The 16,793-nt window shown below is 47.9% G+C and overlaps 1 protein-coding gene across 1 annotated transcript in view; it reads right to left on the bottom strand.

The window, feature by feature from the left end:
- Positions 1–1,192: 1,192 nt before the first annotated feature.
- Positions 1,193–16,793, bottom strand: part of KCNJ3 (potassium inwardly rectifying channel subfamily J member 3) — a 38,790-nt gene continuing 23,189 nt past the window's right edge. The window contains exon 3 of the mRNA XM_005010094.6: positions 1,193–4,258. Coding sequence (XP_005010151.3) covers positions 3,675–4,258 — 584 coding nt within the window. The 3' untranslated portion in view covers positions 1,193–3,674. The remainder of the gene's footprint in view (positions 4,259–16,793) is intronic.

Here is a 16,793-nt window from a genome sequence, read left to right on the forward strand (position 1 = left end):
CTATTATACCAGGAATGCTTCTCTTTCTTTCTAGCCCTCTTCCCCGGCAGATTTTCACCCCCCCCCCCCCCAAGTATTTAAAGCTACCAGCAATTTCATTTCTCCCAGTAAGCACCGCAAATTCCCTCTTTTACAACCAGAGCTGAGGAAATAAATTCAAATGTATTCCACGTCTGGCGGCACGGCATGATTGATACAGCTCTGTGTTGTCGTGTCTTTTTGTTCTGCCACACTCGGTAATTCAATTATGCTAAGCAGAGCCTCGATTCCCTGGGCTGTGGCGTGTCTCGCACAGGTAGCAGGGCGGTTTCTCAGGAGCTGAGTGCTTGGGAAGCCCGCGTACATGTTAGCTGCAACAAGTACTCCTCGGTGATCTGAGCCATGCTGTGCTGGGGGATTTGGAAACACCACCAGAAATAAAGCTCTGAATGGAAAGCAGGTGCAGGAGTACTCAAAGAAATCTCTGAATTTTACTATCACTTGTAACCGTATGGAAAAATATGTATTCGTATTAGCAATGTCAGGGGCCTGGGGCCAGGTGAATAATGCATTAGGAGGAGCATGTGCTGGAGCTGCCAGACAGGGCTGGGACTCACAACAAGGTTAACGGGGAGAAATGAAGCGTGGTTGTGCCCTGGTAACGTTCATTCAGCAGCCACTGGGAGGGAAAGAGTTAAAAAGTCCGCTATCATTGGCAAATGATATCTTCAGTTATTCTCTAATTTTTTTTAGCACAGAATGCTTTTTGCCCATCCTGAGTGGTGACACCCAGGCCCTGACAAGGCAATTCGTGCTAAGAAGCCGGAGAGGAAGGGCTGCCTGGTGGCCGCCAGTGATTTCTGGGTGATAACTATATAAATTCCTACTTCTCTCTGCATAAAGAGCTCCTAAGTCCCTGTGCACAAAGAAAGCACATGTCATAAATTACAGAAAGCTAATATTCAATATATATACAGCTACAGAAATGTAATATTCTGCACACAGGGGGCAGACGGGCCCCCAGGAACTAAAAAAACTACAACTAAATTATGTTTTATTTTTGCTTTTCTTAAGACCGGTCAAGAAACCGGCCTTTTGCACACACCAAATGTGAATCGTAAGTCCCCAAACAGCTTGAATACATAGCCACTTACTAAAGTATTAAAAAATGGACTGGAGAAAAGACAAACACACCAGAGCATTTAAACCGAAGGATTTTTGAAAGTTTAATATAGCTGTAGATAAAACTGAGCTTGCAGTATTAATGAATACAAGAGTTTGTTGTTTTGTATAATTCAAATAAACTTGTACATTTATACAGTTATAGAGTGCATGCCAGAAAATGCATTTAGTTTATTCTGATTTGAATATGTACAATTTACAATATAATTCAAGCATAAATTCAGCAGTAGAGAACACAGACCGGCTGTGCAATCGAACAAACAGATATACTTCTTCTTAGCATAAGCAATAGGGCCGGGCTAAAATGGTTAGGAAAAACAAAAAAGGGTTACACCAATAAAACTGAAATATTAACCAGAAATAACTTCTTAAACCGAATAACTGAAGAAAGTTATCATCCATGTTTGTACTTCCACTCTCATTAACGAAAGACATGTATTTAGCCTTAACGTACATTACACATTGCAGTACAAGCCACAAGCCTCAGAAATCTTGCGTCCAGCAAGGACAGGTGAATATTTGGATTTTAAAAAGTCAAACTTCTGAATTAATCATAATGTAGTATTTTATCTGGCATTAATTTAATAAAAGTGAGGATGCTGTCCCAGTGTTTCGCATACTTTCAGGTATTTGTATGCAGCCACTGAGTCACCTAAGCTCCTCAGGCCCAGCTGGCTGCAACACCATTGCTCTTACTCCAGGGATGTTCCGCATTGACTTTCCACAAGGAAAAATCAAGAGGGCAGTGGGCAGTCCCACGGCAGCAGGGGATCTGGGCAGGGACAAGCCCCCATGGCTGTCCCCCCGCTGAGGAAGCTGCCACCAGCACGTGGCCTCGTTCACTCAGCCAAGGACTAGCAGAAGAGTTCCCCCTGGCACACAAATTATACAGGACAACCTGAGCAAGTGTCAGCAAACGAGGGAAAACGTTCAGATTTTACCTTGCAGCGTCAGAGGTCTGCTCATCGCGCGCTGGGGAGCGGCACACAGGGAGCTGCACACACGGTTCCCTTTAACAACAACGTGCAAAGAATTTCAGTATAGCCAAAGGTGTAAAAAGCATGCAGTGCCACTCAAAAATCGTTATAAACGGTGAAAAAAACCTTCAGTTAGTACCAAGTCCACGAGCGCACAACTGAGCGACCCCACACGGTAACTTCCAGGACGAGCACGGCGCCACCGCGGCGTTTGAGCCAACCCTTCCAGCGACTCTCAGCCTCTCGGTTCTTGCTCCAGGCCAGCCTTTGTAATAAAACCGAACTGTTCTGTCCCACGTGGCGTACAGCCCTCGAGGCTTTGCTCCCCGAAGCCACTGCCACCCAGCCCCAGCCCCAGCGGGACAAGGAGCCCCTCCGCCACCCAGCTCCGAAGCAGCCACCCCACCTCGTGGCCCCACATTTTGGGGCAAAACAGGATAAAAACCCAAAAACCAAACGCAGCCCCAGCAGGCTGCCAAAGCAGACATTTATACAAAGTATTACTCATTTCAAAACCCACAGGGTCAACCTTGGTTAATGTTTTTGAACATGTTTTCACCACAGAGAAAGCAGTGCAGGGAATCGCCCAGCAGCGCAGAGAACCCTGGCGCTGCTGGAGCACGGGGGGGATTTTGGCCCTGCCCTTGGGCAGAGCATCCAGAACAAAAGCCTGCTTGACTTCACGGACAGTCAGCTATTGCCACAGTGAGCTGTCCTATCAATGTGAGAAACCAAGCACGTGCTGTTTATTTGAAAGGGTTTTCTGGTTTTCATACGTATCTGTTATAAATTCTGGAAGAAATCTAAAATTATTTTCTAATCATACCTAAATTGTTAATTTTACTCTTTTCTTTTATTGTTTTGCCTAGCCTTGTTAATACAAGTTTCTTTTCTAAATAGTACCTTATGAAATACATTTTTTTTCCAGTAGCCTATAGGCAGAAAAAAGAAACCCAAGAAAAAGTTAAAGCAAAATGGAAACCAGCAGTTCATTTAAGGCTAGCAGATTTGGTGTGAGAAGTAACTAATACACCTTCCTTCAAGGAAAAAAAACATGCACCGTAACCACTTAGTGGAACAAAACATCACAATCCACATTAAAAAAAAAAAAAAAAAACTCAAATTATAACTTACCCTGAAAGTTACCCACTCTCATGTTTTACCTACCACATACTCTTATGAAATAGAGGGGCACGGAACGCCCCTGTACATATTTTTCAGAATATACAGTATAAATATAGTACGAGTCATGCCATAAAACTATATGCAAAAATTGCACACTATTATTGCATGCGCGTTGTGATACTACATGCCGGGCACGGGCGGCAGGACGGTGAGCGTGCGTACGGCCCCGCTGCCGCCACCACCACCACCACTGCCACCACCACTGCCACCACCACCACCACCACCGCCACCACCACCACCCTTGGACACGTGGAGCCAGCACAGGAGGTGGTGTGGAGGCCGGCCATCCTGCCCACGCTGCGCTTCTCGCCGCAGTCCAGGCTCTGCGAGCCAGCCAGGCGCCCGGCCGGGCTATGTGAAGCGGTCGGAATTCATTTTTCTCAGTTTGGGAGGAAGGTTGCCCTCCATCCGCCCGCCACCCGACAGTTTCTGGAGCTTGGGTGGCAAATCGGCCACGGACTGGCTCATGGGATCCGACATCATCTTTGTGGTTTTGGACACCAGTTTCTCTTCCGAATTCCCAGGGACCGAGCTGATCCGCTGCAGTTTCATGGGCAAATCCCCCATGCTGTAGGCCTTCTCGGAGGTGGTGGAGCTCATCCTGAGGAGTTTTTTGGGGAAGTCTTCCCTTCCAGTTATTTTCTGCAGTTTTGAAGGAAGTTTTGTGCCAACTTCGTCGAGACCATCCAGGCACTCCACTGAGTTGTTCCTTTCTTTGCTGTTGCTGACAGCGGGCGCTATCAAGGGCGAGGACATGAGCAGCATCTCCTCCTGCTCCTTCACGCTGTACGGCGGGGTGGGGACCTCGAACGTCGCGTGGAACTGGGAGTAATCGACTTTGAAGAACCCTTCTTCCAAGGAAATAACCGGGAAGAAGCGATGACCCCAGAGCACCTCGTCCTCGGTGTAGGACGTCCTGGCTTGGCACGTCATCCCTGCAACCAGCAAGGGAGAAAACTTGATTGGTTATGGAGAATTTAGGAAGCACTTACATCCTGGGGGGGGGTTGAACATTTCCAGAAACATATTTTATATTTTTTAATGTATAAAAGAGAAGGCACTGGTGTGTCTACCGCTTTCATACAGTTGCTATTAAATTGTCATCCTCAGTGTGTGAGGAGCCAAAAATAGAGCAAGGGGCGTAACGGTGTGAATAATTCATGTCTATTGTTACGGCCACTTCTGAAGGCGCTGCTGATGAAGTGAAAATACAGAGCTACCCTTTTAACCCCAGCATTAAGTTAGCCACAGATGCTAATTGCAACCTGGAGTTGGACTTGATGGGATCTTAAAGTATTACTCAGCTGTTCCACATGTTCATCATATTCATGAAATTAACCCAAAAACAGACCCTACACTTTGCAGGTCATGTGCACAAAACAAGCCCGCACTAGTGCACTTTAGCCCATCGGAGAGCAGTAAGTATGTGCTGTGAAAGGTATTTATTTCTCTTCAAGTGCTTCATGAGCAATCTGCTCACAGATACATAATGGCGTGGCTGAGATCTAAGTTTCAAAACATTAGCATGGACAGAGAAATATGACCGCGGGGCCCAATATGGCCCTTATCCCCCTGCCTCCCACCTGTGCCCACTCTTCCTCCTCCTCCTCCTCACTGCTGGCCCCTGGCCACCCACCTGCCCTGGAGAACCAGAGAAATGAATGTGAAATGTGTTGAAGGCTGTTTTTTTTTTGTTTGTTTCCTTTTTTTTTTTTCTTTTTTTTTGATGTTGTTTATAAATAGTCTCTATAGCAATCAGGAAGTACAACTGCACTACCATTTTATCCTGGTGTAACAAATTGCAAAAATGGCATTTGGTTTTCAGAAAGCTAAATCTACCTGGACAAACACATCCTTTGCCTAGCTAACAACAATGCCTTTAAGTCAAGGGCAAATGAAAAGAGACTGGAAAGCACAAGAAAACTGCTAGCAGGGCTGTAGGAAGGGGTAGTGGGGGATGAATACACATCTGGTAACATGCAGCCAGAAAAATAAAATGTTATTACATTTCATGTTACTGCTAGCAGAATGGAACTTTTCGTTTTGCATAGCAATTTCGCCTGCTAATACCCTGAGCATTTCACAAGACATAAAAAACACAGTTTTCCATTTTATCTCTTAGAAAAAAAATATGAGCCTGGGGAGGGTTTTGCCCGGGGTGCCCTCCCACTGCCTGTAACGCAGTGTCTCCCGAGCTGATGGCTGTGCAAGTGCACACAATAGAACCCAAACCATCCCTGCCCCTTCATACCAACCACAGACAGGACAGTATTTTATACTCTGTGATGCATTTCCATCCAGTCACCATGTGTTTCAGTTCTACTTACAAACTGAAGTGGAAGCAATCACATACCTAATGGGTTTAGAAAAAAAAAAATAAAAAATAAAAAAAACAACAACACATAATTTGTAGAAAAATGGTAATTATAGCAAGTACTTCTTCCATCTGTGTCCTTTATTCTGCAGCTGTTCATTAGCTGCACCTTCGCAGGGAAGGCACGGCCCTTTCCCCTCTCTCCTGCAGGCCTGATGCCGCGGAGCCCCCGTCAGGAGCCGAGCGCTTCCCTCGATGTGTGTGCTGGGGAAGTGGCACTGCAGTGGCTGCCGGGCAAATGACCATTTAACTCGGTGACCTGCACTTTAGATAACAAACGACTCCAATGCAAATCTGTCCTAGAGCACTTAGAAGCGGATGACACTGCCGGTGGGCAGCGGGTGGGTGCTGGCACCAGCAGCACACGCGCTGCATAGGGTCAGGGAAAGGCAGCAGGGCAGGGGCTCTCTCCACCCCAAGCCATCACCCTGCCATCTACCAAACCTGCGGCTGTCACTAGGCTATTAGAGGAGCATTTTACCTGCCTATTATCGGACAATTTATTAGCTGATGAGCAAGAAAAACAACTGCACATTTTGTTGCATTGATATAACCCTTTGGAAGCTCGTCTGAGAGAGAAATATTCGCAGGTATATAATTTTTTCTTCAAAATCAATTTATCCTATTCTCTCACGAACCCAGGGTTGCAAATTATTCAATAGTCTCTCAGGATGAGCAGCAGCAACTAACACGCCTGTCAGCACAGGGAGCAACTGTCAGGCTAGGCAGAAGATGCAAGGAGGTGCCTAACAAGCTCTGATAAGGCACCGGACAAGAAATCAATTCTCAGCTTTTCCTCCAGCTCTGTTGCATTTCCCGGCTCTCCCTTCCCTTGCTGCTTCCTTAGCAAACTCCTAAGGGCACCGGACCACGGGCATGGCCTTGCCTCTCTGCTGTACCCTTGGCACAGCACTGCAGCCCTGGCCATGGCACCACGCTCCAGGCCCTGGCTGGAGGCCGCGTCCCTGCATGGGACAGAAAGTGTCCCACAGCCCTTGCTGCCTCCTGTGGGAAAATTAACGCTGAAAATTAACATGAAATACAGCAGCAGCATGCTCCTCGGGGCTGTCAGCCCAAAGTTTGCATAGACGGGAGGCCTTCGCCTTGCCCAGCACGAGTAAGGCCCCGGTGCACTTGACAGCCCTTGCAGATAACTACCCCTGTCCTATTTTCCATCTGTAGATCCATAAACCATGCTCAGACATGGACAGGCCTGCTGTTTCAGGGCAGAGGCAGCTTCCTTCTGGTCCCACCAAGCCCAGCAGACCTCCAACATGCAAGAGGACGCGGCCAGGCCTGACCCACCGGTGTGGTGGTGAGGTTGGGCTCGTAGGCTTCCCTCTCCTTCTGCTGGCATGGAAGGCTCTTCTTTTTAATCCTGAGGAGGTATTCATCAGCAGGCTACAAAGCCAACAGAACCTTTGATGCCTTCGTCATGCTAATGGGCTGGTTAAATTTTTACCAAGTTGTCTATATTATTGATATTCATTCGCGGGATAAATTTTAAATTCTCTTTTTGGAATAAACATGCTGTATGCTGCGCTTGTAATTAAAAAGCCATCCATTTGTCAAAGTAAAAGGGTTAGATGCACGTTGTTCATCACCCCAAATGCATGCTTCCATCACAAAGTGCTCTTCAGCAGCCGATGATTGCAATGCACATTAGCAAAGCTCTGGCTGAATACAAATCATGATAATGCACCTGAAAATAGGTACGCTTATGCATATGTGCCCACATAACCCCAAAACACATGTCCACTAGGAAAACCTCTACTATTTCCAAACCATGGGCCGCAAAAGTATTGTTCACTGTGCCCGAGGGAAGAGATTTCCATAGAGAAGCTGCTCTTACGGTGTCCTGCACTCTCACAAATCTCAGCCCAAGGCATTTTGGACCACCTCTACCCAGGCTGTCTTACAGTGCTTCCAGGAATTACATTTCTTCCATGGAAATCAGCAGCTGGCACTCACCTCTCAAAGCTTTATGAATAATGAGCTTTTGGATGCATCCCTTTGCAGGAAGATGAGGAAATACTATCAGAAGATGTGGTTGCTCTTCTTCCTGCTGCCGATGCCCCGTGGACACGGCCCCACATGCCCTTCTTCCATCCCAGCAGCACAGCCGTGCAGGGATCCAGTCCCTTACATCCCTCATCTGGCACGCACTGCACGCTCTTGTGTGCAACACCACAGGAACACTGGAAAAGCCCAGCCATCTACATCTGAGAAAAATTTCCATTAACTTCCTCGAATAAAGTACAGCAGAGCAGCTCTGGAGGCCGAGCACGGGTTAAATCCATGAGCCTGTTTCCTCGTGATTTATATGAAAGCATTTTTTTTTAATAATCATGCCTTTTCCTTTCATCATTTGCTCAATCTGAAGCAAGTGCTATCACTGGAGAAAAAATGCATCTATCTGCCATATTGTAAGTTATTAAATAGAAGTTATTATTTCTAACGAGGTAGAACACTCGCTTGTAGAGCCTTAGCCGGGCTGGAGAAGTGAATGCAATTATCTCAGGCTCAGCCAGGCAACAGATATTCGAGCTTTTGTTTTCCCCTGCCCCTGGCTCCAGCAGGCTCGGCCTCAATACCCCAGTTGCAGGAAACACGAGCGAGAAACTGGGCTACACCTGCACTTCAGACACAGCTGCTGAGACGGGGAGCTCACAGCACTCCAGCTCAGTAAGCACGTCACGGGAAGAGGTCAGAATTCCCCAGCATCTGAAATCCCAATAATTAAGATAATTATCCTGATTGCTTCTAGCTTTGCTACAGGGTAAGGCTAGTTCCACAGAGAAGTGAAGCATCCCAAAGGACAGCCGCTGTCACCACCAAACCCCAAAATCCAGCCTAATCTCATACCACCGCATGCGCCTGTCATGCGTCCCCAGCACCGCGGCAGCAACTGCTGCCTGCCTGCCTTCCCTGGGGGCAGGTGGGGGACAAAAACCTCTGCAAATAAGCCCGTTGACTAATTCTATCCTGTAAAAACCCTCCAATTATTTCTAAATTCCTAAATCTCCAGATGGAGCTGGCTGTATCCAGGCAGTTTCTAGACCTCGCGGTATGCAGCCTGGAAATCCCGGCTGAGTGCTGCTCTCCTGGTGGCCTCTGCTGTGGGAACCGGCTGACAGCAGGAGCTTGCAAGCTTCAACAGCCCCCATGACACCCCCAAAGAGCTGTAGGCACATTGAGGACACATCTCTCCTCTCTCTGTCCCCACAGAAGCCCCCAGGTTTCACCGTGGCTCCTGCCCTGTTTTCAGGCTGTGTCTTGGGCAGGACCGCAAGAAGGAACGAGATCATCCTTGGGGCATCTTCGCACCCTGGCCCTCAGGGTGAAGGGAAATCCTGCAGGAGGAGATCCTAGCGAAAATGTACAAATGCAAGGAAGGTTTGCTTACGTTCTGTCATTTTTTATTTTTTTTTTTCTCATTAAGGTTTGGGCCCTGCAGGTTAAGGCACCTGGCCGGGGAGGCTGCCTTCCCTGAAACCTGGGGCTGACCTGGAAAGCCTCAAAACCTCCGACAGCATTAAAACCTCACCAGCCAGGAATCGTCTATCGGTTACTATGAATTAAACCGTTTTACCATTGCAATGTAAGGCCATGAAGGCAGTGCAAGGAGAGAGCCTTGATGCGAGACTTGACATAACAACACAGCGCACCTCTTGCTGCGCTCCCACGGGACCAAGGGAAGATTTACAGCTTCAGCAAAAGGGAGGTGCGTGATTTCCACAGGAAGCTCTTCCTCTTGGGCTTCCAGGACTGTGGAGAAGTGAAATAATGGCTTTTTAAAATCCAGGGAACAACAAGCTGGATTGTGTCACGTTTAGCTAAGTCACGGCCCGATATCCTGATGTGAACATCTGGCCGCTCAGCCTCCCTGTGCCTGAAATGAAGAGAGATGTCTGAATTCTGCAGCAAGACAGAAAATGGGCACCCAAAATGTGAGGTCAGAAACAATTCAGCAAAACTTGGAGTGACGGATGCTCTCAGGCTTTTCCTCTCAGTGTTTGCTGCAACATTATTTTTTAATATAACTTAAAATGACAAGCTGTGCCATGCACGGCAGAGAAACACACAGCCCAATTCCTAACCTGACAGCAAGTGCGGTGTCTAAACTGAGATACTTCCCATCCATTTTGAAGGAACAGCTATTTTTAGCACTAGCGTTCTTCTACTATAATTTCAGGACACATTTTTTATTAAGCGGGGTAGTTTGAAGCGCAATAAAACTTTGTCAATTTGCGGTTCTTGCTGCTGCCTGGTGTAAACGTCTGATTTACAGCAGCAGCCCTTTTGCAAGCCACTTTTCTTTAATTGAAGGCAGCTGGGCAGACACCGTGCCACCTTCACATGTTAAGTGCATCTGATTACTTTTTAAGTAATATTTGAATAAAAGAAGCTTTTCTAAAGAGAAATAAAAAGGCATTTCCTCAAATGCCAGAGAGAAAATCATTCTTCTAGGTAACAACCGTAGAAAGGTGCTCACTGTTTTCATCAAAACACAAGCATGTGCAGTTCAAATCATTTCTCTCATTTAAGCCTTAACTGAAGGAATAACTGCTTGTGTTTTCAGAGCGCCTTTCCTTTCGAGGTTCTCTCTGGCAGGCTTTTGTCCGTGCAGAAGTGGCTCACAGCCCTCCTGCTTCTCATGGTGACAGCTCAGCCTGCCCGGAGCCCAGGGACCCCCGTGTCGTGGGGCTGGCAGGAGAAAAGGCTTCGTACAGACCACTGTGCTTAGTTACCATTTATCTCTGAAATCTATAAATTGCCCGAACAAAAGGAGGGCAGAGATTAATCAGGTGAAGCACCTATGCGAAAAGGGAACAAAGGGAGCGGGGGCTATCGAGTAACAACACGCACACATTTATGCAACAGTCAGACATCATTCTTATGCTAAACATTTTAATTTCTCGTTGCCGAATAGCAGACCCAGGCTTCTGCTTTGCTACCCGATATAGCCACGGTGTTTATGCTCTGGCACTATAAATACCTCCCAGCTCGCTCAGGCTGTGCTGTTCTCCAAGGAGCTATCGCCACGCTTAAAAAGTGCTGGTGACAGCCGGGGTATTCTTTATCAGCTGCTCCTCTTAGGGCAATTTTTAATCACTGATAGACGCCTAGCTTTCTGACACCTCGCAGACAGCCCGGCTTGATGCTTACCAGGACCACAGGAGCTGTCACCAGCACGTGTTGTGACAGGCTTGGAAAATGTCACCAAACCCACATGTCAAAGCAACACGCCGCTGCGCGCATCCGCACTGCTCCTACCCGGAGAGCAACAGGTGGCCGTGCCATGAGCTAACCTCCCCTCTGATGGGGATGGTACCAAAAAAAAGGGGGCAACGTGGGTGGGAATAAAGGCATGGCAACCTCCAGCATTGCCATGCTGGGCTCTGCACGCAGAAATACTCTGCAGCACCATTTCCCCTGCTTTTGGAAAAACAGGGCCAGATTCGCAGTTAGCCAAACAGAAATCTCAAACGCACATTTAATGCAGCGGCAGCAATTTGTACTATCCAAGAACTATCCAAGCCCAGTATTTTTCTTATCTTTTTTTTTTTTTTCTTAAGCACACACACAAAAAAATACATATTCTTTTGAAAGACCAATCTGTTCCTTTCCCTCTACGTGCAGGAGTGAGTCAGGGTTGACTTCAGCCCCTCAGCTCCTCTCTTTGAGCAGATTTCTCTGCAGAGCCATCTGCCACACGCCGGTTCTTGCATCCTTCCCCTCCCACCAGCACGCTGCTGAGCAAACCACAGCACCCAGGTGGAAGAGTTCAATCCCTGTGCCACTGGGTGCCCTCCAGAGCTCCCCTCCAGCCTGAATTTCACCGATCCCAAGCCCTGTGATAACTTCCCCCAGGGAAGGTTGCTAATTCCCCTGTCTGTGTCACCCTCCTCCGAACTGCAGGCAAACACACGGTGCTGGGTTTGTGCTCGGTGGAGCTGGGCGTTTGGGGACGCTGGGAAGAGGTAGGGGAGGCAAGGATTGTTTTGTTAAATCAGAACAAAATTGTCGGTGGTCAGGGGAGGCAGCAGGAACACAGCTTGAATGAAAGGTAGGAGAATTGTGCCAAGCTGTCAGAAAAAGAAAAAAAAAAAAAGACATTTAAAATAAATTATCCTCTTCGAACGAGAACATTTTCGTTATGAGGCAAGCAACACAAAGCCCAGCAGCAGCCCAGCACTCTGAATACGCAAATTCCTCACCGGTCCCATGCTTCTCCAACACCCACCAGACCATATGCTGCTCAACACCAAAATAGAGCTCCTCGATCTTCAGGGCTTTGGCAGGCCTACAGGAGTCTGAGGAAGCATTTCATGTTGGAGACCGGCTTCCCGGGATGGAAAAAGCGTGGATCTCCGCAGGGACGAGCACAATTCACTGGTGCCACAGAGCGCTGCCCCTCCTGGGTACCGCCGATGTCTCAGCTGCCAGCCACCCGCCTCACTCTGGCACCCAGCTCGTCTGTCTGTCTGTCTGTCTGTCCGCAGCCACAGCCAGAGTCTGGGCCCTCGGGGATGGCTGGGAGGCTTGTTGAAAGATACCATCAACCTGACAGCCGCTTTCTAAGCAACGCCGCTGAAAATGAGGAGCCATTTGGTATGGGCTGTATCAATAGAAGGATGAAATGCAACACAGAGCTGTGTTTGAAAATAAATGTTCCTGATTTAGCATTGTTGGTCTGACATATGGATTAATTTGCTGGGTGTCTCCGCAGCACTGGAGACTGAAAGGCAATCCGCTCACCCCCAGACCTGCTTCAAACAAACCCGCTCCTGTGCTGCTGGGACTCGCCCTTCTGACCCACACCCCCCTCCAGCCCATGGCTCTTCCAACAAGAAATTCAGCGTGAGACACCCTGAAAAAGACTGCCAGCCTCCCGTAAAAGAGAGAAAACCTGACTGACCATCATCTCCTGGTGTACCAGTACTTTAAAATGAGGATGATCACCACCCCCTCAGTACTCACACACCCCGCAGGTAGCTCAGGGCTAGATCCAGTGAAGGAGGGGTATGTGGCTGCTGGAAACCAGGGGACCCCTCCAAATACAGGTGAAAAAGGGAGCAAATGACCTCTGGCATTAGGCAGGGGCTGCCTGCAGCACATACACAGCAAACTCCTGGGATGGCACAGCACCAGCCACGCTGCGCACAGAAGCCACGACCTCCTGCAGCGGTGGCATCGGCTCATCTGTCATTGGCACAGCGCGGGGTCACAGCCTGCTCCGAGGGCACGCTCCGTGTCTCTGCTGCGCAGATATCTACTGGCGTTACGTATAAACCAGCCTGCCTGTCTGCAGCTACTTCATCCGCACCCACCCTTCGCGAGAGCGCCTGGTTTGCACCCAAAAAAGTCCCAGTCCCCAGCTCCATCAGCAGCATCTCCCCGCGTGCACAGCTTGTGTCATGTATTTAAAATTAATTCACAGTGCTTAACACAAGATCCCTTGAACTAAACATAGCGTTTGCCGCAGAGTCTTCAGTTTTAGCTGACAAACATTTCTTGCAAACACGTCAGGCACACAGAATTTCCCGAGAAATAGATGCCTAAATTTTGTCAGTTCTGGGTGAAACGGGTATTTTGATAATCTCTTTGATTACCTTTGATAATCGCTGGGCTGGAAAGGTGCCTTCAGGAAACCAGGCACTCCTTGCTGCACCCCACGAGAGCACAGCACAAACACGTAGTAAGCAAGTCATGCCCTCGGGAGGGGGGCAAGAAGCCCCTGAACGGACCCTGCAGCTTCTCCCAGCCATGCTGTGCACCCTGCCAGAGCACTCCCTTCCCACCACGCCTCCAAAGCTTCATTTCATTAATATTTAAGTCATTTAAATATCAAGAACGAGGCTGTGTTTGTCCAGTTTTATTATTAGCTGCAGCAGAGAAAGCTCTGCTTTGCTGCCGACATAACGGGGCGCCGAGGTGAGCTGCTGCTCACGTTCCTGAGCCCGTGCACCCTGCCCGTGGACACAAGTGCTCCAAGCAAAGAGGGAACTGAGTGCCAGCAGAAATTGTCTCTGCTGTCTCATCATGTCAATAATGTAACTTAAATTACAGCAAAGCCGTGAGACCAACAGCGTTCACACGTTTTCAGAAGCAATCAGCAAGAAGAGCATCCTCGCAGGCACCACCAGTAACGGGACACTTCTCCACGAGAAGGCAGCACCCAGGCAGGTGCCCACCTAAAATATGCAGTTTGAGAAAGGGCTATTGCTGCCGGCAGTGCCCACAGAAAATAAACACAGCTGCACGGAGACGAGCAGGAAAGCAGACAGCATCTCTCTGCAAGCATACAGTTGTTCATTAGGCTTCATTTCCTGGCAGCAATTTCAGGTTTTCATGAAAATTACCTATCTATATACAACTGGAAATGCCTCTGAGGTTTCAAAATAATCACAAACTTTAGAAAAGAGAACACCTTAAAAACAGAATTTTCTCCTCTTTATGCAGTAATTTGTTGACAGTGTTGTAGTTAGCTCCTGGAATATATATGAGCTTACCGAGCTAACACAGCATCAGTTTGGATTTTGGGAGGTAATGAGAGCTCGTTCCAGGTTTCTTTCCCTTCCTGGAAGCTTGCTGTACACACAGGCTTTCCACAAACATTAACAAACCCACTCTGCTCCCTTTGAGCAGGTTATTTCACTGTTTGGATTCACCTCTGATGGTACATCTCTCCCAAAGCCATTAGCAAGGAGGCAAAACAATATTCTCACTTGCATTTTTTTCTGCAAAAAGCTTTACCTATACATGAGAGCAAAATACCACTGCCCACCACTGCTTGACTTTATTATCAACTTCACAGCTTGCTCAGGCTGCCCAGTTCATGAACGCTGCTAAAATACGAAACTGAAATGGCAATAATTTTAAGGATGCTCTTCAGCATCATTTACCAGGAATTCATCTGCTTTAATTTTCGTAAGAGCCACGAGAGAGCCCCAGATGCCCGGTGGGACAGAACTGGTTTTTGTTCTTCGCATCTGAGTGGTCCCTGGCCGCAAAGAGCAGTAAAATAAATTGCCCGTTACCTTGGGTTTCCAGCCTTTGAACACGGGGCTCGCTCATCAGAGCAACGTGACTGTCTCTGGCCAAGGAAAGCCTCTTGGCTCCAGCCTGATGGCTGATTGCTGCCTTTACAGCAGAGAAGATGAAAGAGGCAAGATGCACTTCTGTGAAAAATCATGGAACTGCTTCGCTTCCCAGTTACTCTTTAGAAGAAAGCGTGCGGGGCTTTATAGCCAGCATCACAGAGATGCTGGGAACATGAGACAGCACCACATGCTTTCTCCGTAACTAATTTTTAAAATCAGCTGAACACAGAAAGATTCGTGCTGCCCTGCCCATGGTGTGCTTTCGCCAGCCTCAGATGAACACCGGGGAGAAGAGTTTGGGCTGAGCCCTCCAGCTGGTCCCAGTGTCACCATCCGCCCTCCTCCCACACCAAGGGGCTCTGCAGCTCTGAGCTCCAGCTGTGGGCTCCTCCTTGCAGAAAAGCAGCCCCGCTGCCCCTTTACCCAAGGATGTGGTGGTGAAGCACTGACCCAACATTGAGCAGGAGGCCACTGCTTTTAGTTTATTATTTTATTTCCCATTGGTAATATATTTGACTGATCTCTACGGATAACAGAGGTGCATGCTGATTACCACATGTGCAACATTGCAGAGCTGTCCCTTCCTTTGCAGTGTCAGCAAACCTCTCCCATATTAAAATAAAAATAAAAATCCCAAACTTAAACAGGCCCAACATTTCCTGCTGCAAAGGCAGGGAAGGCAGATAAGGCTCTGAGTTATTGCGTGCTGTTTTCTTCACGTGGCCCCATCTTCCATTATGGTTTATATACAAAGCATTGAGAAGATAATATAGCAGAAAATAATTTCCTGCAGCATGCACAGGAGAGAGACTATTACAGCAGCCAGCAAAGGTTAATTAGTGACTATATATATTGCAACGTGACGTCATGCCACGTACTTGTTATTCCCATGTGCACCCCAGCAGACTAAATAAGACAGAACTGAAAGCTGTGCTGTACCAATAACCATATGCCTATGAGGAGCTTCTGATTTTACACATAAACCCGTTCCCTTACATGCAGACTGTGCTGACGTGAACTCATGCCCAACCTGCAATCCCCAAGGCCAGTTTAAAATCTTGCAACTCTGGGACTTTTTTGACATTTGGGGGAAAATCATGACTTTTTCCCGGAAACTGTGAACTGAGACACGAATTTTGACATTTCCTTGTGAATTTTGTATGGCATTCTTTTTTGTTTCCAATCCTACATGTCCATGTACTGCTCTTCTTCTGGGGAAAGCCCCGCTGGGCTGAGGTTCCTGCGTGCCTTCGTACAGCGTGAGGCAGAAGGAGCACTGAGGTGCTCACGTGGCAATCACCACGAAAGACCTCTGTCCAAATTCAGGAGCAGTGGTCACCAGTTTCCATCCCTTATTAAGCCGTAGGATAAATGTGAAAAATAAATCCAAGAAACTACGGAGAAAGTCTCTGATGAATACATAAAATTTAACAAGCTTATCCGAGCTAAATACTTCTCCCAAGTCAAAGATTTGCTAATTACTTCCCACATATCTGATTTTATGGTGGGACACCATGAAAAAGAGCAAGGTGCTGGCAAGGTCTGTCAGCTTTTGTCCCATCCTCAGGACAGCGGGCACGGTGGCAGAGAGGTCCCACATCTGGGTCTCCTCTCTTCTGGATGCCCACAGAAGACAGTTGTTGCAGACATTTCCATTTTTTGCTACAGAAGGACTATCAAAAGGCATCGTACATTTTTCTGACAAGAAATACTGCTTTGTAACCAAGCAGTGGTTAACCTTTAACCCTTTGTGCCAAATCACACGTGCCCCTTCACTGGGGCAGCGCCTCAGGTGACTGTGTCTAGCTGCAGAGATCTTCCATCAGCGGATGGGATGGGATGGGATGGGATGGGATGGGATGGGATGGGATGGGATGGGATGGGATGGGATGGGGAGTTTACAAGCTCTTGTATGCACAGACCGGCCCAGATCGTCTCATTAACAGAGCCACTGCCAACTGAGGTTTTCCTCCACAAGCTCCATGTACC

This window comes from Anas platyrhynchos, chromosome 7, assembly GCF_047663525.1.
Source record: "Anas platyrhynchos isolate ZD024472 breed Pekin duck chromosome 7, IASCAAS_PekinDuck_T2T, whole genome shotgun sequence".
Lineage (NCBI taxonomy): Eukaryota > Metazoa > Chordata > Aves > Anseriformes > Anatidae > Anas > Anas platyrhynchos.